This window comes from Pleurodeles waltl, chromosome 5 (assembly GCF_031143425.1).
Source record: "Pleurodeles waltl isolate 20211129_DDA chromosome 5, aPleWal1.hap1.20221129, whole genome shotgun sequence".
In the NCBI taxonomy this organism is placed as follows: Eukaryota; Metazoa; Chordata; class Amphibia; order Caudata; family Salamandridae; genus Pleurodeles; species Pleurodeles waltl.
The window spans coordinates 772,530,220-772,557,471 of NC_090444.1; the positions used below are offsets into that span (position 1 = coordinate 772,530,220).

The 27,252-nt window shown below is 44.9% G+C and overlaps 1 protein-coding gene across 1 annotated transcript in view; it reads right to left on the minus strand.

Annotated features, from left to right (window-relative positions):
* Positions 1–4,309: 4,309 nt before the first annotated feature.
* Positions 4,310–27,252, minus strand: part of SEC23B (SEC23 homolog B, COPII coat complex component) — a 192,100-nt gene continuing 169,157 nt past the window's right edge. Inside the window, exons 19-20 of the mRNA XM_069234733.1 lie at positions 6,844–6,909; positions 4,310–5,656 (exon numbers count right to left, since the gene is read on the minus strand). Of these exons, the coding sequence (XP_069090834.1) occupies positions 5,567–5,656; positions 6,844–6,909 (156 nt within the window). The 3' untranslated portion in view covers positions 4,310–5,566. The remainder of the gene's footprint in view (positions 5,657–6,843; positions 6,910–27,252) is intronic.

Here is a 27,252-nt window from a genome sequence, read left to right on the forward strand (position 1 = left end):
AGTGGCAAACAGATCTATCCGGGGAAACCCCCACATCTGGAAGATTAAACAGACTTGATCTGGATGGAGACGCCACTCGTGGTCTGCCGAGAATTGGCGACTGAGACTGTCCGCACGTACATTCAAGACCCCGGCCAGATGATTTGCCACCAAGCAAATCTGATGGTCCTTTGCCCAGGACCATAGCCGAAGAGCTTCTCTGCAGAGAAGGTACGACCCTACTCCTCCCTGTTTGTTTATGTACCACATCGTGGTAGTATTGTCCGTCAGGACCTGTACCGACTGACCACGAAGGGGTGGGAGGAAGGCCTTGAGAGCCAGACGTACAGCCCGTAACTCCAACAGATTGATATGAAATACCTGTTCCTCTGGAGACCAAAGCCCTTTGATCTCCAGATCCCCCAGATGAGCTCCCCATCCTAGGGTGGAAGCATCCGTTATGACCGTGGCCACTGGTGGCGACTGCGCGAACGGCTTTCCCTGTGAAAGATTGTTGCCCGCAATCCACCACTTCAATTCCACAGCAGCATCTCTGGAGATCTTGACAGTACCTTCTAAATCTCCCTTGTGTTGAGACCACTGCCTTCGGAGGCACCACTGAAGAGCCCTCATGTGCCAGCGAGCATGCGTGACCAACAGAATGCAGGAGGCGAACAGACCGAGCAGACGAAGGACCTTGAGGACTGGAACTGCCGCTCCATTTCGAAACATTGGAACCAATTCCTGAATATCTTGAATCCGCTGAGGCGGAGGAAAGGCTCGACTCAATGTTGTATCCAGTACTGCCCCTATGAACAGGAGGCGCTGAGAGGGCTCCAGGTGAGATTTGGGCACGTTCACCGAAAAGCCCAGGTCGAACAACAACTGGGTTGTTGACTGCAGATGATGCGACACAAGCTCTGGGGACTTGGCTTTGATCAACCAGTCGTCCAAGTAAGGGAATACTGCTATCCCCTTCCTTCTGAGCTCTGCCGCAACCACTGACATCACCTTTGTGAAGACTTGAGGTGCTGAAGTAAGACCAAACGCGAGGACCGCAAACTGATAGTGCTGCGACCCTACCACAAACCGGAGATACTTCCTGTGCGACTTGAGTATCGGGATATGAAAGTAAGCATCCTGCAAGTCGACAGACACCATCCAATCTTCCTTGTTCAACGCCAAAAGCACCTGTGCTAGGGTCAGCATCTTGAACTTTTCCTGTTTGAGGAACCAATTCAAGATCCTCAGATCCAGGATTGGTCTCAACTGACCATCCTTTTTGGGAATCAGGAAGTATCTTGAGTAACAACCTCGACCCTTTTCCTGCTCTGGGACCAACTCTACCGCGCCCTTTGAAAGGAGGACTTGAACCTCCTGTTCTAGCAACAGGAGGTGTTCTTCTGAACAATAAGATGGGCGGGGCGGGATGAGGGGCGGGAACTCCCGAAAGGGAAGGGCGTAGCCTTTCCCCACAATGCCGAGAACCCAAGTGTCCGTGGTGATAGACTTCCACTTGTGGAGAAAATGCTGTAATCTTCCCCCTACAGGAGAGGAGTGAGTGGGAAACGGTGGAAGCCTAAGGCTGCTTCCCCTGCTGCACCCCTCCAGAGGACGAGGAAGAGGCAGAGTGCTGTTGAGAGGCTCCTCTGGTACGGGCCCCACCCCTCCCCCTCCCTCTAAATGACCTATAGGGGAGGGAAGAGGCGGGTTGCTGGAACCTCCCCCGAAAGGAAGAGGAAGAAGAGCCACGCCCAAATCCCCGAAACCTCCTGAAAAATCTAGAAGAGGCAGAGGAAGAGGAAGAAGGAGCTTGCAGTCCTAACGATTTGGCTGTGGCTCCGCTCTCCTTAAATCGTTCCAAGGCCGAATCTGCCTTGATGGGGACAGACTGTTTGGAGCCAAACGGGAGGTCCAGCAGGGTCGACTGCACATCCGCCGAAAACCCTGAGTTTCGGAGCCAGGCCTGTCTTCTTGCCACCACAGCCGTGCCCATCGCCCTGGCCACCGAGTCGGTCGTGTCCAGCCCAGACTGGATAATCTGGGTCGCGGCAGCCTGGGCGTCCGAGACCACATCCAAGAGACCCTGGGGGAGCTCCGTAAATGAAGACGAAATATCATCCATCAGAGCATGGATGTACCTCCCCAGAATGCACGTTGCGTTGGTGGCCTTCAACGCCAAACTGCATGATGAAAATATTTTCTTGGACTGCGCATCCAGTTTCTTGGAGTCTCTGTCTCCAGGCACCGTCGGGAAGGAACCAGGCGCTGACTTTGAGGAACAGGAGGCTTGCACCACCAAGCTCTCCGGCGTAGGGTGTCTAGAGAGAAAGCCAGGGTCAGATGGTGCAGCTCGATACCTCCTGGCCACAGCCCTATGAACGGCCGAGGAAGACACCGGCTTCTTCCACACCTCCAACACCGGATCCAGCAAAGCCTCATTAAATGGCAAGAGAGGCTCAGCTGCAGCAGAGGCCGGATGCAATACCTCTGTCAGCAAATTCTGCTTTGCCTCTGCCACCGGCAAAGGCAGGTCCAAAAAGCTCGCTGCCTTCCTCACCACAGCATGAAAGGAAGCAGCCTCCTCCGTATATTCCCCTGGAGATGAAAGGTCCCACTCAGGGGAAGTGTCCAGCCCACTGGCTGTATCCAGACCATGTAGTCCGTCTCCAGAGTCCTCAATCTCTCCCTCCTCTAAGACTCGCTGGTACTCCTGCTCTTCTAAAAGACGTAGAGCACGCCTCCTCGAATAAAGTCTCTCCTCGATACGCGGAGTCGACATGGCCTCCGCCGACGAACGGCGCCGATCTCCAGAAGCATCTGACGCCGCGTCCGGCGCCACAGGCAGCTTCGGTGCCGAGGTAGGAGCCGGAGGACGAGGTCTTGGAGCCGATGGACCAACCGGAGTCACAGGGCAAAATCCTGACTTCGACGGAAGGGCAACCTCCGGGGCCGAAACATCCGAAGCCACCGGAGCGGCCACCGACGCCGGCACCGGCGCCGAGCCCACATTCCCAAAAGGGAGAAAGGGCATAAAGGGTGCCGGCCGAAGAGGCGCAGGATCACCCAACGAAAAGGCCAAGGGCCCCGAAGGACCAGCCGGAGCAGCTCCTGGAGCCATCTGCTGAAAGATGGTATACATCGCATTAAGAAACGCGGTACTATCGGCTCCAGGAGTGGGAAAAGCCGGATACTGGGGTGCCTGGATCGAGGGCGACCCCGACGCCGGCCTCGACGTCTGCGACGCCGGAGAAAACACAAGAGGCTGCACCACCTCAATCACTGACGCCTGGCCAGGCGAAGTCGGTGACGCCGGAGAGGGCAACGGCGTCGATGGATGCGGCGTGACCGTGGGGCTGACCTCCCAAGTCCTCCGACGCCGAGCCGATGGTGACCTCGAACGAGACTCCTTGCTGGAATGACGTCGTGAGTCTCTACGGCGCCGGGAGTCTCGATGACGCCGGTGAGACCTTGGCGAAGAAGACTTCTTATGATGTTTCTCCTTCTTCTTTGACTTTGCCATGAATAACTTGGCCTCACGCTCTTTGAGGGCCTTCGGATTCATGTGTTGACATGAATCGCAAGTCGAGACGTCGTGGTCGGAGCTCAAACACCATATACAGTCGGAGTGAGGATCTGTAACTGACATCTTGCCCCCACACTCTCGACAGGGCTTGAAACCCGACTTCCTCTGAGACATTATTACCGCAGAGAAGACTACGCAGCAGACAATACACTGTAACCACGAAGGTAACAGTAGCTCCCTCGAAGATAACCGTTTCGAATGCACGGAAAAAAGGGAACTGTCATCGGCACGTCGGCGAGGACCTCTTATTGCCTGTATGACGTCAGACGGCGTCGCGTGGGCTAGAGTGACGTCCTCGTCGACGTGCAGAGACTAGTAAGAAGATTTCCGTCGAATGCTGGCGCCATGGGAGTATTCATCAGGTGAGGAATCCACAGGTAGTTGTATCCATCAGAAGTATGCAATGCAAGTGTAGCTAAATTTGCACGTGCCACGAACATGATACTAGTATTCCTTCGCAATTCATTCTATTTAGTATGGCTGTTAACGCTGGAACAATTACATTTTTAAGACTCACTTTAAATTTCTTATTTCAACTAATACAACTTCCTGCAAAGGAACACATTCTGTGAATCTACTGTTCTCAAGTTGCATTAGTATTATTTTGTAGTCGATCATATGGGTATGTGATCAGTGAACAGTCACTCACAGAAAAAGCCTCAGTGGAACAACCATAAAGCAACCAGATGGAAAATTAACCTAGACACCTCTTTTTGTACAATAAATGACAAGATGATTCTCCCCTGTTGGTGAAGTTATTGATTTTATGGCCTCAAAAACAGAAGGTGAGTCTCTTAATTTGTAATAAATGTAAAATAATAATAATAATACAACATAAGATGTTACATCTGACACACTGTTCCCAAAACTGTAGAAGCCAGAATTATGAGTCTATCTTCTAGTGTTAAAATGTTCACCTTAGAGAAGAGGCAGATCAATTCCAGATTTTCCAAAGAGTCACATAAAAATTACATTAATTCAAGGAAACACCGTAGGACAAATGTAGCAATGTTTCTGGCATGGATTGTTTTACAGTTGTTTGAGATTTTTGCATGGGAGAGGACTGTAAAAATAATAATCTTACCCAGCGTAAAATGCCTTAGGGTAGCCTTATCCTCCAATTGGGGCCAATATACTCAAGCTTTATGACTATTTGGTGGGTTACAAACATTCAAGAACAGCCATTTGAAATTACAGTATTATTTATGAGTGCTCTCTCCTCTAGAATTTATTTTGCGTTGTTTGTGTTCCATATACATAGTTTTAATCATTTAAGAAATATGCTAAATTAAATCATTAATTTTACACACGCCATCATTTAAATGGGAGGTTAATCTCATCAATGTACAGTAATCTGTAGCATGGGCGGTAATAGGATAAGAACAAAATAGAAATAAAATAAAGAAATAAATTAAAACCTAAAAGCACTACACTGGAAATTTGCACAATATACACATTTTATGTAACTTCAAAAGATGTTTTGTGGATGGGGGCAAGAAGGGGAAGAGGGAATGAGCTCTAAGATGCTTGCTAATACTTGGTGTGGTGTGTGGTTCTGTTTGTTAGCCCCTTTGATTTGGTCCCTCAGTTTGCTTTGCTCTAACTCAAACATCACAAGCTATTTGTTCCAGAAAAGGGAAAACACCTACATCCACTTTTCACAATAATATACTTCCAATTACTTCCACTGTAGCTATACATCAGTTGTGTCATGTAATACTGCCATACAGTCAGTGAAAATACAGCCAGACTGTTATATTGGTCACATTGTTAAAGTATCAATAAAAAAGATGCCAACATGATGTTCAATAGTTTTCAATCCAAGTTGTGATAAGGAATACTTGAGTGGATCATATTTGCATTTCCCACATTTCAAAGCACAAGGCAGAAAACAGTTCCTTGGCAGCTGTGCTGCAGCCTCCAATGGTTTCGAAAATGTCTTAATGTTCAGTGTTTCACAAGATTTTCTTTGCTTCAACTGATATATACAGAATAATTCGGTTATGATGCAGTGGAAACTGCCAGCTTTTTCAAGTGGTCCATAAACACTTGCAGACTAACATCATCTGTCAAAATGGGAGCTCCAGATTCCTGTAATTAGAAAAAGAGAATAGGACTGTAATGCAGCACAGATGTGAATGATGAAATGAAAACATGCAAAGACTGGGTACAACATACGAGTAAATTGTTTTTTTCAAAAGGTAGATGGAGACTCGGACTCAGAGAAGGACAGTGGAGAGGGTGCCTGGCTGTTAACCCTATGCAATTGTTTTGATACATATTGAGTGATCTACAGATGTGTATGGTGGCAACTCACTTGGCTTCCCCAGGGGTAGTCGAAGGCAGGAGAAGGCCAAGGTGAGGGAGCTTTGTCTTACAAGGGTCCCTGTGCTAGTGTTATTTGTTCATGAATGGAGTCAGTCTGCTGAAGTTTCTTTACATTCCTGTTGTTTGTAGTATGAGGGTGAGGCTTAGGCCGCTGATTGTAAAATGCGGTCATCCATAAAATGGAATAAAGAAAAGAAACAAAAAGCGGGCTACTGCAGAAGACAGCCTGCGCACTACAATCTTTTTTGCTTATTGCCTGACAAACTATATCAAACATTCACTGGAAAAAAACAGATGCACATCTTGAGAGATGATTTAACACATCAACACTAGCTTGATGTTTCAAGGGTTAGGAGATGAACCAAGTTTGACCCCACCCAAAGATAGAAATATAGGCATGTATACAAAGAATCAAGGCATCTGTAATGTATTGTGTCCAAGACTCAAGGACGTACATATTTTTAGGCTTTGCTTACTTTTTTATTGCAGTTGAGTTTGAAAAATCAAGTGAAAGCTATTTTTTTGTCTTGCCACAACATAGCAAGCCTGTCTTAAGTAAACAGGCAGGCATTAGAAGCACTATAAATAACATCTTACATTATTGGCATTCTAATTGAGAAATACTCAACACCTCCAACTTAATAAACCTGAAACTGAATATCTAAAGAGGCTAGCAACGGCGCAATAATGCAATGAGTAGTGAATGAGTCTGTATTTTCTTCTCAAGGTTTTAAATCGACTGAATTTACGAATCAGAAACAAGTGTATTTTAAAATGTTAAACATAATCCTATGAGGAGTCAAAAATGAGGAAGGGAAAAGGCCACATATACTGCTTTACACAAGATGTGTACATTTGATAAACTACTGCTTAAGCCCCGGGGCTTAACTTAGCACAACATTGGTACTGTAAATCTTCGTTTCAGTAGCAGCCTTTGAGTAAATGCTTACCTGTCCCCACGCATACAGATTGTTGTGAGTTTGGGAAGGGTTCACTTTAGAGAGTAGGAACCTGGCCTGCAAAATTAAAAGAAATAATGTTAGAAATGTATGATTATCAAAGCAGTTTCATCACAATTTTATATATAAAAGAAGCTGTGAAATAACAGTTTCGACAAAGGTTAGTTCAACAATATCAATGTTTTGTTTGCAACCCTTTCAATTAATGCTGGAATTGTTGAAGGGAACAGAGATTGATTTGTGTTAAATGATTTTAAACTTAGCCTAAACTAGGACACAAAAGCCTATTAAGACTTTCCAATACCCAGCACCACCAGCTGAAAGAAGAAGATTCTTCACTATTTAAACCGTTTTTCATTAAGGTTTCATAGGTCAGCCCCTCAAAATACTTATTTGAAAAGCAAGTAAGTTCCTGATGTAGCAGAACCCATAATGTTCTAATCTCCTTCTAGGAACGAAAAGCTTTCTCTTAATATGGGTACTTTTCTGAAATTAGATAGTGTAGGAGGAAGACCTTACAAGGCGTGTGAGGCCAGAGTGGCTCTCCAACTCTTGCAAGTCCTTACAAAGGAGGTTCAGTAGAAATATAAGGTACTGTAGCATTGTGCAAGAAAATATATCAGAAGGACAAAAAAAAAAAAAAACATTGTTACTGATCCTACCACTACTCATCATTGTATCCTCGTGGAAAGAAGAAAATTGTTCAAAGATGTGTTGCCTTAAACTGTGCCATTCAACTGTAGCTGTTCAGCTGCTTTACAACAGGACTTCGATAAGTTCGGAGCCTTTGTCCAGTTAAGATCACATGTAGTTAGCATGTGCCTCGATGTGTTCATCTTGGTCCCAGATTTGCTCACTCTTTTTAAACAGAGGCACACTCTCATGCCTTTGAAGATGAGTGGCCACCATAGCAATGAGTGCTGTACACCCGTAATGTCAGGTGTAACAGCTAGTTTCAAATTGTAAATGCTATCTCTCCACTTTCACAATACAATCACAAATGTTTGCAACTTATTGAGGCAATGCATATATAGGACCTATGCCAAAGTCACAATTAAACGTTTCTGATAGTGAGGTTTTTGCAACCCCTTTTGCCAAAAGGGCGTACACCTTCTTTGAGTAAGAGGAAAAAAAAAGTGTGGGTGTATCCTGCAGAAAAGTAGGAAGTACCACGACTTTATGATTTGAAGTGCCAACTGGTCTAATGTAATATGCTTTCATGTCGTAAAGTCTGACACCTCCTTACCTATTTCTAGTGGGAGTCATGAAATTGGCAGTTGTAGAAGCAGAACCCTTCCTCTTTTAGATGTTTTTTCCCCTCACAGGCCAAAAAACATGCTGGAGCAGCTGATGTGGTGGAAGGTATGCATATGAAAATGAGACAGCTGTAGCCTTCAGTAGTACTGACGGAACTTCCTTGCTGAAAATTCCTTCCTTCTCAGAACACAGTTTTCTGAGAAAAACTGATATACCCATCAATATAACTGCTATCTGCAGAGAACCCGGAGATTTCAGGTCAAACCAGAGGCTAGCATTATGCATAAGTCTTATTGCCACTCCATTGCAGTACTTCAAAGAAAACATTAACCACACTTACAATTCCAAAACCAGAATGTCTCTCAAATCTAAACATGTCGCAACCCAGCAGCCATCTTCCTCTTTTATTTGGTGCTCCTTGACAGCTATGTATCTATGTGTGAATGGGTTTTAAATGTTTAGTCCTTGAGGTGTATTTATTCTTTTTTGTACTGTTGTAAATCTTCAGTACATATGCTGTGGTATTTTGTCATAGTTATATCTTTTAACTGTTTTATTTGGTACTAATATAATAATGTGCTACAGAGTTCAGTGTAAGAAATGTTTGTTTGTCCCAATTTATGGGACCATTAGTTCAATATTTAAGGGAAGAGTTTCAGGCCTTTGGAATTAGGATCCTTTAACGCACATCTCACCGTGTATTTGGCTCGGCGGGGTGCTGCAGTAACAGACAGGCCTTTTTCAGCTGGGCCTGCACTGAGAAGGCAAGCACACTGGGGCTTCCCTTCGGTGGCACATCAGCGCGGTGCGATTCGGTTGCTGTGGGCCACTCTTCCTGATTTGTGACATTGATTCCTTTAGTTCGTGTGATGGCCTCACGTTACCGGGGCCATTTTAGGTTGACAAACCCAATGTATTTAACTAATTGAAGCAGACTTTGGCCTTTTTGATGCAGTTTTGGCACACGGAGCGTGCTGATTTAGAATTCCAAGCGTTAAACTGTTTTCTTCACAACAGGCTTGACAAGTTGAAGAACACAAGAAAAATAATTTTGGGGAGAATTAAATGATATGTATATGTTAAAAATAAATAAAAAATAATACATTAGAAGGGAGTAGGCTTTAGTGTGTTAGGGTCACAGAGTAGATGAGTTTATAGAGGAGAAGGGGTTTGTATATTCAGGATTAATTAATTACCTGAAATAGTTGAAAAATAGCTCAGATGACTGAGGAAGGAGAGACATCCACTGGGAGTGGTGAAGCTGTGTTGAAGAAGATGATGCAGGGAGAGGTAAATGAAGCTGTGGTGAAGATGAGTATTCGTCCTTGGATGAGGATGAGGGGAGTAAAGGACAACAGGTTTATGTCTTGGGGAAAGAGGTGGAGGGTGTTCAACATGGCCCAAAAGAGGGTGCCCTTGGTGGCCCGATAGCGATTCAGGCTAGACCCGATGATGTTTATGCCCTTGACAATGGAGATAATGAGTATGATGACTTTATTTTGGATGATTAAGACAGTGATCATTGAGAGATAGATTATGATAAAAATGTGAAAGAAAGGCGAGCTAAAGGAATTGTTAAGGATCCTCAGGGGGTAGACATGTTCAGTCCAGACATAATCAGACACCCCAGAAGAGCAAATTGGTGGCCAATGCCGCATATGGCTGATTTCATAAGACTTTTAATCCACAGACCATTGAAAAATGAATGTAAGGCTGTAATGAGAACAACGTGTTCTCCTCTGATTGACCAGGACAAGGACAAGGCTTCTATAACACTTGACTTGGAGCCACATCTAATAAGTTTCTTATTTAAATTGGGACGTGATCCTAAGAAAAGGCTGAAGAGGGCACTGAAGCAGTGCCAGGATAGACTTCTAGATGTCACAGAACCTATAGCCATAATTTTGAAAATGGCCGAAGAGGCAAAAACAAAATCAGTTGATGTGGACGATGATTTGCTGTGTGGCTAGTCACAGAGGGCAATATGTTTACGAAACGCTAATGCTGCATTGATGGTAGAGAGGAGAAAAGTGATTTTGATGACGATTACGACTAAATTAGGGGACTTTACAAAGAAAGAGCCTACAGAAGACAAAAAGGGTATCTGTTCAGGGATGGTTTGGTGAAGGGTGTGGTAATGAAAATGTCACTTACCCAGTGTACATCTGTTCGTGGCATCAGTCGCTGTAGATTCGCATGTTTTGCAATAGCTCGCCATCTGGTGTTGGGCCGGAGTGTTACAAGTTGTTTTTCTTCGAAGAAGTCTTTCGAGTCACGGGACCGAGTGACTCCTCCTTTTGTGTCCATTGCGCATGGGCGTCGACTCTATACTCGATTGTTTTTCCCCGCAGAAGGTGAGGTAGGAGTTGTATTGTAGTAATAGTGCCCATGCAATGGAGTGATTAAGTATGTACCTATATAAGGTTGAAATGATATATATACAAATAGTTGAAGGTAACTTCCGAACTGCTACAGGCTCCCGGGGAGGCGGGTGGGCACATGCGAATCTACAGCGACTGATGCCACGAACAGATGTACACTGGGTAAGTGACATTTTCAGTTCGATGGCATCTGTCGCTGTAGATACGCATGTTTTGCATAGACTAGTAAGCAGTTATCTCCCGAAAAGCGGTGGCTCAGCCTGTAGGAGTGGAAGTAGTCTGAAACAATGTTCTTAATACGGCTTGCCCTACTGTGGCTTGTTGTGCGGATAACACGTCTACACAGTAGTGCTTGGTGAATGTGTGAGGCGTAGACCATGTGGCTGCCTTACATATTTCTTGCATTTGGATGTTTCCTAGAAAGGCCATGGTAGCACCTTTCTTTCTGGTTGAGTGTGCCCTTGGTGTAATGGGCAGCTGTCGTTTAGCTTTAAGGTAGCAGATTTGGATGCATTTAACTATCCATCTGGCTATACCTTGTTTTGATATTGGGTTTCCTGCATGAGGTTTTTGGAATGCAATAAATAGTTGTTTAGTCTTTCTGATGTTTTTAGTTCTGTCAATGTAATACATTAATGCTCTTTTGACATCTAATGTATGTAGTGCCCTCTCAGCTACGGAATCTGGCTGTGGGAAGAACACTGGAAGTTCCACTGTTTGATTTAGATGTAACGGTGAAATAACCTTTGGTAAAAATTTAGGATTAGTCCTTAGGACGACCTTATTCTTGTGTAGTTGTATAAAAGGTTCTTGTATTGTAAACGCCTGAATCTCGCTTACTCTTCTTAGGGAAGTAATGGCGATGAGGAATGCAACCTTCCAGGTTAGGAACTGTATTTCGCAGGAGTGCATGGGTTCAAAAGGTGGACCCATAAGTCTAGTTAGGACAACATTTAGGTTCCATGAAGGAACAGGTGGTGTTCTTGGTGGAATAATTCTTTTAAGGCCCTCCATGAATGCTTTAATGACTGGTATCCTATAAAGGGAAGTTGAATAGGTAGTCTGCAGGTATGCAGATATTGCTGCAAGGTGTATTTTAATGGAAGAGAAAGCTAGGTTAGATTTTTGTAAGTGAAGCAAGTAACCCACTACATCTTTTGGAGTTGCGTGTAATGGTTGGATTTGATTAATATGGCAGTAGCAAACAAACCTCTTCCATTTACTTGCATAGCAGTGCCTGGTGGATGGCCTTCTGGCTTGCTTTATGACTTCCATACACTCTTGTGTAAGTTGTAAGTGTCCGAATTCTAGGATTTCAGGAGCCAGATTGCTAGATTCAGCGATGCTGGATCTGGGTGCCTGATCTGTTGGTTGTGTTGTGTTAACAGATCCGGTCTGTTGGGCAGTTTGATGTGTGGTACTACTGATAGGTCTAGCAGCGTTGTGTACCAGGGTTGCCTTGCCCAAGTTGGTGCTATTAATATGAGTTTGAGTTTGTTTTGACTGAGTTTGTTTACCAGATAAGGAAGGAGAGGGAGAGGAGGAAAAGCGTAGGCAAATATCCCTGACCAGTTCATCCATAGGGCATTGCCCTGGGGCTGCCTGTGTGGGTATCTGGATGCGAAGTTTTGGCATTTTGCGTTCTCTTTTGTCGCAAACAAGTCTATCTGAGGTGTTCCCCAGAGCTTGAAGTAAGTGTTCAGAGTTTGGGGGTGAATTTCCCATTCGTGGACCTGTTGGTGATCTCGAGAGAGATTGTCTGCGAGTTGATTCTGAATCCCTGGGATAAACTGTGCTATTAGGCGAATTTGGTTGTGAATTGCCCAATGCCATATCTTTTGTGCCAACCGGCTCAACTGCGTTGAGTGTGTCCCCCCTTGCTTGTTTAGATAATACATTGTTGTCATGTTGTCTGTTTTGACGAGAATGTATTTGTGAACTATTATTGGTTGGAAAGCCTTTAGTGCTTGAAAAACTGCTAGCAGTTCTAGGTGATTTATATGCAGTTTTGTTTGATGTACGTTCCATTGTCCTTGTATGCTGTGTTGATCGAGGTGTGCTCCCCACCCTGTCATGGAAGCATCTGTTATTACGTATTGTGGCACTGGGTCTTGGAAAGGCCGCCCTTTGTTTAAATTTATATTGTCCCACCATAGAAGCGAGAGGTAAGTTTGGCGGTCTATTAACACCAGATCTAGAAGGTGACCCTGTGCTTGTGACCATTGTGATGCTAGGCACTGTTGTAAGGGCCTCATGTGCAGTCTTGCGTTCGGGACAATGGCTATGCATGAAGACATCATGCCTAGGAGTTGTAATATCATCTTTGCTTGTATCTTTTGTGTTGGATACATGCGTTGTATGATGTTGTTGAAGTTTTGAATTCTTTGTGGACTTGGAGTGGCTACTCCTTTTGTTGTGTTTATTATGGCTCCTAGGTACTGTTGCACTTTGCACGGCAGGATGTTTGATTTTGCGAAGTTGACGGTGAACCCCAGTTTGTAGAGGGTTTGTATGATTTGATTTGTGTGGTGTGAGCACTTTGCTAACAAATGGGTCTTGATTAGCCAGTCGTCTAGATACGGGAATACGTGTATTTGCTGCCTTCTGATGTGTGCAGCGACTACTGCTAGACATTTTGTAAAGACTCTTGGTGCTGTTGTTAAACCGAAAGGCAATACTTTGAATTGGTAATGTATTCCTTTGAATACAAACCTTAGGTATTTCCTGTGCGATGGATGTATTGGTATATGGAAATACGCGTCTTTGAGGTCTAAGGTTGTCATGTAGTCGTGTAGTTTGAGCAATGGTAGCACTTCTTGTAGTGTGACCATGTGAAAGTGGTCTGATTTGATGTATGTGTTTACTATCCTGAGGTCTAGGATTGGTCTTAGCGTCTTGTCCTTCTTTGGTATTAAGAAGTACAGTGAATAAACTCCTGTGTTTATTTGTGTGTTTGGTACTAATTCGATTGCATTCTTTTGCAATAGTGCTTGAACTTCTGTCTCCAGGAGCTCTGAATGATGTTGTGATAAATTTTGTGCTCTTGGTGGTATGTTTGGAGGGAATTGTAGAAATTCTATGCAATAACCATGTTGGATAATTGCTAGAACCCAAGTGTCTGTAGTGATTTCCTGCCATGCTTTGTAATAATGACCTATTCTTCCCCCCACTGGTGTTGTGTGGAGGGGATGAGTGACATGTGAATCACTGCTTAGTTGCAGGGGTTTTGGGGCTTTGAAATTTTCCCCTATTCCTAGGGAATTGCCCTCCTCTGTATTGGCCCCGAAAGCCTCCCCTGTACTGTCCCTGGTAACTGGACGGTGTTGCCTGTGAGGTGCTGGCTTGTGTGGCCTGACCCCGAAACCCCCCTCTAAAGGGTGTCTTGCGGAAGGTGCCGTAGTTTCCTCTGCTCTGCGGGGAGTAGAGTGCGCCCATTGCTTTAGCAGTGTCCGTGTCCTTTTTAAGTTTTTCTATCGCTGTGTCCACTTCTGGACCGAACAGTTCTTTTTCATTGAAAGGCATATTAAAAACTGCCTGCTGTATCTCTGGTTTAAACCCAGACGTTCGTAGCCATGCATGCCTTCTGATGGTCACAGATGTATTAATTGTCCTTGCAGCTGTGTCTGCTGCGTCCATGGAGGAGCGTATCTGGTTGTTTGAAATGTTTTGACCTTCCTCAACCACTTGCTTTGCCCTCTTTTGTAGGTCTTTGGGTAGATGTTCAATGAGGTGTTGCATCTCATCCCACTGGGCTCTGTCATAGCGCGCAAGTAGTGCTTGAGAGTTGGCGATGCGCCACTGGTTTGCAGCTTGTGCTGCGACTCTCTTTCCAGCTGCATCGAACTTGCGGCTTTCCTTATCTGGGGGTGGTGCATCCCCAGATGTGTGGGAGTTGGCCCTTTTCCTAGCTGCTCCTACAACGACGGAATCTGGTGGCAGCTGTGCAGTGATGAAAACAGGGTCTGTAGGGGGCGCCTTATACTTTTTTTCCACTCTTGGTGTGATTGCCCTACTTTTGACCGGCTCCTTAAAAATTTCTTTTGCGTGCCGGAGCATACCAGGGAGCATAGGCAGGCTTTGGTAGGAGCTGTGGGTGGAGGAGAGGGTGTTGAATAAAAAGTCATCCTCGACCTGTTCTGAGTGGAGGCTTACATTGTGAAATTGTGCTGCTCTAGCCACCACTTGAGAATACGCAGTGCTGTCCTCTGGTGGAGATGGCTTCGTAGGGTATGCCTCCGGGGCGTCGTATAAGTCCCATGCGTCCTGATCCTGGTCACCCTGGCTCATGGTGGTGTGAGCTGGGGAATGTGATGGAGTTTGTGCTGGTGAGACGTGAATTACAGGTGGAGGAGAGGGTGGTGGAGTAACCTTTTTCACCACCTCTGTTTGTGGTGTTTGTTCAGTTTGGAACTCCAGTCTTCTCTTTCTTCTAATAGGGGGAAGGGTGCTTATTTTCCCTGTTCCCTCCTGTATGAAGATACGCTTTTGCGTATGGTCTACATCGGTAGATTGCAGCTCTTCCTTGAACCTATGCTTTCGCATTTGGGAGGTTAGTGAATGCTCCTCTGTATAAGAGCCTGAAACTGGGTCGGTTGCAGGTTGTTTTGGCACCGAAACCCTGTCTGCATCTTTTTTCGGCTCCGAGCTGACTTTTCTCTTTTTCGGGGCCGAAACCTCTCGGCGTCGATCTTCGTCGGTGCCGCTGTCTCGGCGTCGAGCCGTGTCTACACCGCTATCTCGGTGTCGATGCTTGTCTCCAGCATTTTCTCGGTCCCGAGAAGGCTGCGTACCGGTGTCTCGACCGGAGTCGGACTGTCTCAGCACTGTTTGGGCCTTTTTCGGTGCCGACGGTCGGTCACCGAATTTATGGGTCGAGCCATGGCCTGGTGGCAGTGGCGTCCCCTGGGCCTTGTCAATCTTCTTATGTGTTGTTTTCGACGTCTTACTCACGGTTCGTGGGTCATCGAATTCCTCGGAGTCCGATTCGTGGATCGAGAAGGTACCTTCCTCTTCTTGTTCCTCGAACTCTCGGTGGGCTGTCGGCACGGACGCCATTTGAAGTCTTCTGGCACGACGGTCTTGGAGTGTTTTTCGGGACCGGAACGCACGACAGGCCTCGCAGGTGTCTTCACTGTGCTCAGGTGACAGGCACAGGTTACAGACCAAGTGTTGGTCTGTATAGGGGTACTTGTTGTGGCATTTGGGACAGAAACGGAACGGGGTCCGTTCCATCGGCGTTCTTCAGCACGCGGTCGGGCCGACCAGGCCCCGACGGGGGATCGAAAAACTACCCCGAAAGGCACCGGAGCTCTTCGATGCGGTGTTGAATCTAACTACGCCGATCCCGAACGCAACAATACTGACGAAAATCTTCCGAATTTAGCTATCTTTCCGTTCCGAAACTCGGAGCGACAGGAACACGTCCGAACCCGATGGCGGAAAAAAAACAATCGAGGATAGAGTCGACGCCCATGCGCAATGGACACAAAAGGAGGAGTCACTCGGTCCCGTGACTCGAAAGACTTCTTCGAAGAAAAACAACTTGTAACACTCCGGCCCAACACCAGATGGCGAGCTATTGCAAAACATGCGTATCTACAGCGACAGATGCCATCGAACAGTATGTTACTGCATTCACCGTCCTTGATAAGGCTCAGTCCTCACTGAGGAGAGTGTTCGGGGTACTGTTTTTAACCAGGCCGGAGCAAGGGGACATTTCTCTGGCTGATCATTTTCAAGGTCCCAATATCCCTTGCAAGGGTGAGGCTCCTTTAGGGGGGGGGGTTTAAATCCGTGACTGGATTTTACCCACAGAGATGAAGAGGTGGCAGGAGTCACCAGGCCAGAGCAAGGGAACAGTTAACCCAAGGGTCCCAAGGTAAGTATGAGGACAGTTTTTGTTTTTTACCTATGAAAATGTAGGGGGACGGTTACAGAAGTATGTAAAAATTTAAAAGATTTTAACAAGAGATCATTGGGCGGTAGATACAGTGCAAGGGTACACAATAGAGTTCAGAGAATATCCTGTACAGACAATGGAACCGAGACAGATGGTGTTTCAGGAAGACCAACAGAAGTTGGTTTGGGCTGAGGTACAGGAGATGTTGACAGAGGGTCAACAGAGAGCAGGTCAGAAGAGGAAGTGCCTTTTCTAAGCATATTTTTTTTGGTCAAGAAAATGGAAAAGGGCTGGCGGCCAGTGATAAATTTGAAAAATCTGAACTGGTATTTGGTCTACAGGCATTTTAAGATGGAGGGTATCCATCTACTGAAAGATATTTTTCAGAGGAACAACTGGATGGTGAAATCCGACATGAAAGGTGTGTATTTTACCATTCCAATGGCAAAGGAGAGTCACAGGTTTCTTCACTTCAGGTGGTGACGAGACCTTTTTCAGTTTTCTTGCCTACCTTTCGGACTGGTGTCGGCATTATGGTGTTGATGCCAGTAGTGGCTTTCCTTAGAAAAAGAAGGATTCGTGTGATAATATATCTAAATGATTTTTCAATCATGTCACAGGCAGAGTTGTGAAAGCAACTTCATTTAGTAGCTGGTCTCCTGGAGTCTGAGTGTTTTGGTCAATATGGAAAAGTGAAGGATGGAACCTTGCCAGGAGTTGGATTTCCACAGGTTTCAGGCGAATACAGTGCTTGAGACACTGAGTTTTCCATAAAAAGAGGTGACAAAGATAAAGACAGAGGTCTGACAGGTTTTAAAGAAACAGTCTATTATACTGAGATGTTTGGTAAGAATACTAATAGGTTTATTTTCATCCTCTATTCAGGCGTTTTTTTGGGGGACCGCTTCATTACAGGGCTCTACAGAAATTGAAGGAGAAAAGTTTGAAGAGAGGCTTAGGGTACAGGGACCAGATTCAAGTTTCAGTGGAAGCACGGGAGGTACTGGTTTGTGGTCAAACCATCTAGATTCCTGGAATGGCCAGGCTATATTTGGAAAATGTCCAGATTACGTGCTGGAGACAAATGCAAACCTTTTTGGTTAGAGTGCTTGTTTAAGTAGGTCATCAGGAAACAGGTGGCAGATGGACATGGGAAGAAAGTGTTGAGCACATAAATGGTTTGGAAATGAGAGCAGGATTTTTGCTTTGCTGAGTTTTGGGAAAGGGTTAAAGAATTACAATGTTTTGTTGAAAATGGACAATGTTTCAGCGGTTTGATATATAAACCTATTGGGTAGCAGCAAGTCCAGGAATGTGACTTAAATTTGGAATTGTCTGGAACAAAAATAGGTTTTGTAAGTAGAATATTTTCAAGGGATATTGTAGGAAGCTGGTTCTTTAAAGTGTACCAAAAGAGGTACACTGTGTAGAGAATCCAAGCAAACCCCCAGAGGAATTATAGAGGTACAAACGGCACCCCAAATGCTCTCTTTGGTGGTAGTGTGGGTGAGCAGGTAGGCATATCAGAGGGTAGTGCTAAACATGTAATGTAAACGCATAACAGTAAGCGAGACATACATTCAGCAAAGAAATCTGACACCAATTTATAAAAATAAGGCATACTTTTCTATAAATGTTGATACCAAGAATATTGGAATCAATTGAGTACTTTGAGTTAGGAATTTTCACAGTTTTGAAAAGATGACTGCATTTTATTAAAGCGGCAATGTTACCCTCAGAGAGAGAAAACATGTATGGCAAACAGGTACGTCATAGCAACTCACAGGACTGTTCTCCAGGACTTAGGGTGAATATGGGGCAGTTCCAAGTCCACAACAACAGTTCCTTGTGCGGTACTGGTGCAGCTAGATGCATTCGTGTAGTTCAGCCTGGGTGCCCCTTTGTAGTCAATGGGATCGGTCTGGTCAAAAAGATGCTGCAGGGTTGGACTGGGGCATCAGTCTGTGACAACTACCAAGGGCGTTCAGTCCTTACTATGCTTGGGGATGCAGGGACACCAGTGGTCCTCTTCTTCTCAGTCTGGGGCGGCTGGGTACAGAGGTTCAGTGGACAGTCGGGTTTCTGTCACCAGTTGTGGTTGCGGTAAAAGGGGGGGCTATAGAAAGAGGCTGCAGGTGCTGTCAGAAATCCAGTGGGCAAACTCCAGGTGGGCTTCGTCTCTGGAGGACCTGAGAACCATGCTGACACAGTTGGCCCACTTCAGCTCTGGCAAGGAGGCACGGGTGCAGTGGTGCTGTCCAATGTCTGGTTTTGGCGGTCCTGGGCCCTCTCAGTTCTTGTTTGGGTGCCTGCAGATGCAGGGGAGCAACTTCTCTGCTCCAAGGGAGATTATTCTGGTGATCTGTGAAGCATTGGCAGCTCTCCAGGTTTACTGGACTCTGCACAGCGGCAGGCCAGGTCAGTTGCTCCACAAGGGTCAGGTGCAGCAGGCAGGCTGGTAGGCTTGGCACCAAGTCAATCGTGCTCCTCAATTCTCGGGTTAGCAGTCATCTTTGTCCACTTCTTCTTTTGTGCCCAACAGAGGTCAGAGGTCCTGGTATAAGGGGGTTCCCCTAAATATTCAATTTAGGGGTGTTAAGGAGAGTGAGGGGTAGTAGTCAATGGGCTACTTACCCTGGGGTCACTACGCCCCCTAAATGACTACTTCCTTTGGGGAATGGGCATCACCCTGCCCCAGAATTCCTAATTCCACCACACACAAGATGGCAGAATTCCTAATACTGTGTTCACTTCAGGCTGGTCACCCTAGAGGTGTGTCCAGCCTGCAAGTGCAACACACCTCCTGCATAGCAAATTTCCTCGCCTATCCAGGCACCAAATGGGCCTGGCCAGGAGAGTCACCATCGCCTCACCTCTGAGGGAAGCCAGATCCACATACCAGAGACGGTGGGCTCTTGAACCTCCCTTGCCTTGGAATGCAGATTTGCCGGTCATCCTATTGGGAGGGCTGTGCATCACCCCTGCCAGAGCAGGCTTTGTTCCTGACCAACAGAGAGCAAAGACTCTCACCCTTCAGGGTCAGAAACGTGTCCGTTGGTGGCAGACTGGTGGAAACCAGTCAGTCAACACACCAGCAGTTGGTAGTTTCTTTCAGTGGGCACCTCTAAGGTGCCCTCTTGGTGCATTTTTTAATAAATCCCTCGCTGGGATCAGTGAGGGGTTTATTAATATGAGATGTTTGATACCACAATTCCCTAGTTTCAGTGAAGCCATCATGTAGCCGGGGAGCTTATACTGATGAGTGTCCACCTCATGTATTTAAAATGGCTTCCCTGTTCACTCATTATGTCTAAGAATCGACAAAGACATAGCAGGGGCATATCTGTTCATGCAGAGATGTCCTTACCTGTAATATAATGCACCCTGCCTTACGGCTGTAAGGCCTACTGTAGCGGTGACTTACAAATATTACAGGCAGTGCTAGTGGACATGTCGTTTTCACTTTTTGGAGCACCTTGTCACGCAGCCTGCCGTGGCAGTCTGTATGGGTTTGGTGCTGGGTCCCTGAGAGTGGCACAAGTTATGTTTCAACTCTTAAGGGACCCTCCTTAGTACCTGTGCCCTAGGTATCAGAGGTACCACTTACTAGAGACTTAATAGGTGCTAAATGTCTGGTCACTAGAGGATCAAGTGACCAGTTGTCTTGTTTTGGGGAAGGAGCACTGGCACTGGGGATCTGGTAAGCAGCAGCCCAGTGCACTACAGTCAAAGTTGCATAAAAAAACAGGCAAAACGTAGGGGGGTGTGGGGGTGGGGGGAGAACTACTGCAACCAAAACCCAGTTTCCTACATCCGTACAATGCGGTAGTGGATTGGAATTTGAGGTATCTCAGGGACTATAGCGATTGGAAGCTGAATGCTCATTTGTTCCAGACAATCCTGCAAGTGTGGGCACCCTTAGATATGGATTAATTTGTATTGAGGCTGGCATTTCAGTTACCCTGGTATCTTAATTGGAGGCCAGATCCCCAAGCGAAGGAAGTAGATGCATTTCAGAAGGATTGGATGTTAGTTCAGGGGTATGCGTTCCCACCTTTTGCAATGATTCAGAGGGTGTTGTTGATGGTGATGAGGCAGTGAGTGATGCCAGTTAATTCTGATCAATCATTTTTGGACAGTTCAACCTTCATTTCCAGAGTTGTTAGAGTTAACGGTGGAAGAGCCTTATTTGATTCTGGAATCAGAAAAAGTACTTTCAGTGTCAGAAGAAGAACTGCACCCTATGGTTACGGAAGGGGCTTTGAGCCTTCTTGTTTGGAAGACTTGAGGGGTGGAAAGCGTTTTGCAGGACTTTCACTACAGGCTCAGGAGTTGCTCAGGGAGTCATTGGATCCGGATAGCAGAAAGTGCTATGTTAGAGCATAGAAGAAATGGGTATGTTGGTGCTTGGAGAGGGACTTGGATCCCATGGAGGCTTCTGCCGTAGAGGTTTCTAATTTCTCATCTTTGTTGCTTGAAAAAGACAAAAGTTGCAGGACTATTAATTGTTATAGCTCTGCAGGGCAGCAGGTCATGGTCCTGTGGGAGGTTCCTCTATAGGCAGGGATCCCTTCATTTGTAGAGTGATGAAAGGTATCAAGATTACATAGACCACCTAGGTCTAGGTGTACCTTTGTGGGATGCGAGTTTGTTATTTCAGTTCTTGAAAAGATGGGCGGATAATAAGCATCTTTACATCTGTCTCCTAAGAAAGCAACTTTGTTATGCTTAATCTCATTTGTGAGATTATCAGATGTATAAATAAATTTTATAGCCAGGGGGAGTACTGTTTCAAATTACAAGACACACAAAGACTATGTCTTCTTCTATAATTTTATCAAAATTTTGATGAACATCCTAAGTTATGTGTGGTTCACTGTTTGAAGGAGTATGAGAGTAGAATGGAGGAGGTTCAAAAAGCTGGGGTAAATAAATTGTTAATTTCATATATGAGACCATATAATCCAGTAAGCTCAGCAACAATAGCACGCTGGGTGAGGATTTGTATGCTTGAGGCAGGAGTAGACCTGCAGAATTTTGGAGTGCATTCAGTCAGCGGTGCAATGGCAAGTAAAGTTCTCATTAGGTGATCCACTGGAGGAGATATTAAAAGCAGATGACTTGACTAATGCTGATCTGTTTGCAAGGTTTTATTTAAAACCAATATAACATGTTTCATCTATTGTCTTGTCACAGCTTTCAACATCCATAATGCTAGCCTCCGGTCATGACATGAAATGTAGATTCTCCAAATTTGTGTAGAGGGAATCTGGATTTCATTAAAGACACAGAGGCTAGCATTATCCCTCCCTCCCTTCCCAGGTAAGGATAATTTTGGAGAGGGGGTGGACATATGTAGGAAACTGGCTCTTTATATAGTATACGAAAAAGAGTTATGCTGTGTAATGAGTACAGGTATACCCTTAGAAAAGGGTAAGGCTTTCTTTAAAAACCCCAACTGCTTTATTTGTGGTAGGGTGGTGGAGCAGCTTAGGCTAATCAAAGGGACTGACTGCCCCCCTCCCCCCCCTCCACCCCAAGAACTTAGTTATTGGGTAAGTACTTTTTAAGTTAGCAGTTTTTAAATATGGTGTCCAGCAATGGGAGTTTTGGGGTCGGGCAGGTTAGTCTGGCCAAACTCAAGGTGGGAGTTCAGCTCTGGAGGGTCTCAGGTCCGTGTTGGCACCACTTGCCCACTTTGACTTGAGGGGGGACTCTGATGCAGCGGGCTTCTTGGTGTCAGGTTTTCCACAGTCTTGTAGTTCTTCTTGGGTGCCTGCAGCGGGCAGGGGAGTAGCTCTGCTACTCCACAGGAGATCTGATGGTTCCTTAAAGTGCTGGCAGTCCTCCCAGTCTTTTGGAGGCAGAGCAGCTGCAAGAGGAGTCGACTTTGGTGCTACTGTCGAGGACAGCAGGCAGGCCGGCGCGGTTGAGGCCAAGTCAGTTGCTGCTTCTCAGTTCTTGCTTTTCGCAACTCTTTAGTGTCATTCTAAGGTCGTTAGAATCTGAGTTCCTGATGTCATGGGGGGGCACCTAAATTCGCACTTTAGGGACATTAAGGAGATTGAAGGATAGTAGCCAATGGGCTACTTACACTTGGTGTCACCTACACCCCCCGATAACCACTTCCTCTGGAAAGAGGTCATAACCTTGTCCCAGTGTGCTTTATTTTATTGCAAGACCGGAGGCTCTTATTATGCTTCTCTATTCTTGTTTTATTTAATAGCAGCAGACAAGAATGAAAAACTACAAATCCCATGAGGCCAATGAAACAGAAGACCAGTGGTACATCAACAGTATTAGCATACTGCACCAAACAGTATCAAGGAACACCCCTGATATACCTAACTTGACTGCAAGCAGCCCTCTTCTTTCTGCTCGCAGTCAAGGTAAGTATATATTTTATAACCTGCTCGCAAGGTTACTATTAAGTGGTTAATATTGGACTCCTAGTATGGCATTTTGTCTGTTTGGTTTTCTTCCCTCTTGCACTGCATATTAATGTTTTTTCCTCACAGTGGGACCAACGGTTTCTGGTGCTCCTCTCTCCCGCTATTGTGGATCCAGCTGGTATTCTGTGGCGCAGCACGTTTTTAGGGATACCTGCACTTTCTTTGGAATCAGATGGCTCAGTTGCTTTTAACCTCCACATTTCTTCAGTTACTCTCGGTTTTCTGGTAAACTGATTCAATCTATGCTGAGTCTGCTCTTGTCGGTCTGACTCCTCTTCTTCCTTATATCGCCTTCACTGGGGAGATTGTCAGAAAGTGCTCTCCTCTTTAAGCAAAGATCCTCCAAGGCTGATTCTTTCTCACAACATTAACCTTCTGTGTACCACACACTTTTAAGTGTAATTTTTCTTTTATTTCCAAGTCATGAAATTGGGCAATCCTTCATTCCTGGAGGGCAATAATGAAAGTGAAGAGGATTTAAAAAATAATCTAAATGAATTTATCCAACCCTCAATGGTCCAAGCTGTTTTAGCTTCCACGAATAAAGTAACCAAGAAATGTGAAAATACTGTTTCATCTATTATGTCACAATCTACCATTGCCCTACCTGCTGGGTAAGGCAGAAAGCACAAAGCCACGGTGGCTTCTCAAGCTCCACATCTAGCACTTCTAAGGCAAAATCTGCGCTTATGAAAGGTGAGGCTTCCTCACATGGGTTGGAGGATGAAGCTCCTCCTAGGCCTCCTTCTAAGGAGGGGAACACATGCTAAGAGCAAACATATATCAAAGCACTTAGAAGACAGTGCACACAAGATTATGATATCCTCTATTAAGGATACTGATGACGATATGGGTGATCCTGATTCCCATAACGATCCAGATGGTTTTAATAATTCTCATTTTTGGTTTGGTTCACAATCTGAGAAACAAAAATTGTCTCATTCCCCTACTGACCCTTTTTATTTAAAAACAAGACTTGATGCGGAAGGTCATCCCATGTCCGATCACAAACTAATTCACCACGCCAATTCTATGGAGTGACTTTCTTCGGAACATATGGGTGAGTATATAACTGCCAGATTATGTTTACCTCTGGATAAGCAAACAAGGGCTAAACTCCAATCCGGGAGCCCCAGATCCTCTCTTCATTTTCATATCACTGCTACTACGTCCATAGATCCCACAATGTTAACATTCTTCACAAAATTTGGCAAGGATCCTCATAAAGGCGTCGATAAAGCATGGTCCATGTGCGAAGATAAAATGCTGGACATTGTTGGTTCCTTTTCACTCATTTTTTACACTGCTGAAACAGCCAGATTGGATAATGCCTCCATCGATGCAGAAGAGCAGTCAGTGAGGGAACAAAGAGCATTCTGCCATTTGGGTAATGCCAATCCAGCAATGACACACGAAAGGTATAAGGATTTTTTGCTAAAATTGGACTCTAAACTGTCAAATCTTGCAACAATGGATCCTGGTTCTAAGGATGATGGCTTAGTGTTTGGAGATTCCTTTATCAAGGAACTGAGCAAGCATGTGATGACTTTCACCTCTTTGGAAAAAACACAACTATCTTTAAAAAAGGTATTTGCCAATTGGGTTTCTGCCAGGGCCGGTAAAGGAAGGAGTTGCTATACCAGCCGGGCCATTAGATCACAAGGTTATAGAGGCTCCTTCAACTTAACATCTCAAGAATTCAGTCCATAATTCTAACCCCAGTGGTCAAGAGACTATCGCAGATGGGGACAAAGAAACTTCTGGATGCCCTATCCTGCAAGTAAGTGTACCTTCCGGCCCTCTTTTAATGGGGGCAGGGGGCATCTAAAGTTCTTTATGCACAAATATTACTTCTGATGCTTGGGTTCTAAACAAAGTTCAGGGTTATACCATGGAGATTTACAAAACACCTTTTCAAAATTTTCTTTTTTCCACTGGTGTCCCAAGATATTCTCTCTATCTTACAAAAACATGCATTCCAATCCACTTATCTGCATCCTTCAGGCTTCTTAAGTTCAATTTTCTTAGTTCAAATGAAAAACAAGAAAATGCGACAGGTCATAAATCTGAAGTTTTTCAACCAGTTCATAGTTTATCATCACTTCAAAATGGAGACCATTTTGCATCTCCGAGATGCTGTATTACAGAACGACTGGATGGTTAGTTTGGATTTACAAGATGCATAACATACTATCCCTATTCATCAAGATCACAGGAAATTCCTCCAATTACAATGGCCGGGAAAAACCTATCAATTTTCTTCTCTTCCTTTCAGTCTTTCATCCACTATTTGGTATTTCACCAATCTGATGGAACCAGTCGTGGCCCAGCTCAGGTTATCACATTAATTATCTATTGGGACAATATCCTCTTGATGTGTCAAAATCTTCAAACTCTTCACACCCAAACACACATCACTTGCCCTCTTCTGGCAGTACTTGGTTTTCTTATAAACTATGAGAAATCTATTATAACTCGTTCTCAAAACATGGAGTGCCAAAGCTTTATCATAAACTTCACAGATGCAACTCTCCACTTACCCCAATCAAAAGTAAAAGCTATAAAGTCAGAGATAACCCTCTCCTTGCACTGCGTTCATACCATTACCCTCAGGTCTCTTGCAAGGATTGTCAGTCTGCCTTCTTCTTGAATTCAAGCCATCTTCCCAGGTCCGCTACACTATCAAGCTCTTCAGAGGTTATAAATCTGACACCTGCGCAGAGGATTTGCTTATTCCAAATCTTATATAGAACTCCAATGATGGTTAGATCATTTAGACGCTTGGAATGGCAGGACCATCTTCGCTTCAACCCCAGATCTTGTAATCTAATCTGGATGCAAGTCTGACAGGTTGAGGTGCACAGCGAGGCCAAAAACTGATTGGAGGTACATGGTCACTACAGGAGGCTTCATTGCACATCAACTGTTTAGAGATGCTTGCAGGCTCCTTTGCAATCAAAAATTTAGCAAAAGACAGAGTTCAGTGTTGCATTTTCCTTCAAATGGACAATCTTTCAGCGGTAAAATACATCAATCACCTCAGCGCACCCGGTCAAAACCCTTTTCAGAATTAGCAAAAAGCTTTTGGGAGTTTTGCCTCTGCCCCAAAGTTTGTGTGCATGGAATACTTACCAAGCAAACTTAATTTTGTAGCAGATTGGTATTTTCATTATCTACACAACTCCAGCAATAGGAGGCTCCATCCATCAGTCTTCAATATGCTGTTTCACAGTTGTGGACCTCTTCCGATAGATCCCTTTGCGTTCCATTTGAATTCTCATCCTCCTCAGTTCTTTAGTTGGCGACTGGATCTGTCAGCATTAGTGACTAGTGCTTTTCTTAAGGACTGGTCACAGACAACTAACTATGCTTTTCCACCTTTCCTGATGATCAACAGGGTCCTCTCCAAAAGCCAATTCTACTTCTGGTTGTCCCATTCTGGCAATCACAGGTATAGTATCCTCCCCTGCTAGAACTCACAATAGACCTCCCCTTTTTTTTCCTTCCTTTCCTGATCTTCTCCTCAATCTGGAGGGACACGCTCACAATCTAATTCTGAACAATACCCTATTTCTGTCAGCCTGGAAAGTAGCGGGACTTCCCAATCTTATCAAGGCATTTCAACCGAAGTTTCAGAGTACATCAGTAAACTCTGGGCGCCAGGTCTACCAAAGCTTACAAGTCAGCCTGGTCACTTTGAGCTAGCTAGTGTATGGGAAGATCTTGCCATCCCTATTCAGCAGATATCACCCTGATTGCCAATTACGTAACTTCCCAAGCTAGTTCAGGCAAATCTTATATAGTCAACTTTTACTGTTCTGCAATATCACTCAACCATCCACATATCAATGGGAAACATGTGGTAAACATCAACTCATCTGTTGTCTATTGAAGGGAGTAAAATTCTCTAACCATCCTGTAGGTAGCTGGCTCCTCATAGGATATACCACTAAATGGTAATATTGCGCAGAGTCCAGAGATTCCCCCAGATTTGCACGGAGCTCAATGTAAACCCAAAGTGGTATTGTGGTCAGGCAGCCTTAGGCCTAACAAACAGTGTAAGAAAGTTGTTATAGAGACATGACTCAAAAAGGGGATCTACACCAATTTTAGAAAAATAAGCTTCTTTCAAGACCAAGAAATACGTAAAAAGATAAGCACATGTTCAAGAAAAGTACTTTCAACCTTAAAAAGTGGACACATTTTTAGTTCAGCAATGTTAACCTATAGGAGGAAACAAAAATGTGGTTTTGCAGGTTAGTATACAACTTACAGTCCTGATTTTCAGGATGAAGAAGCAGCACCCGGCAAGGTTCAGGTACGTAGTGAATGCGCACAGGGGCGGCCGGGTGCAGGATTCAAACACGGAATCTGGTGCCAATGTTATCCAATGGCAAAAGGGTGGGGTAAT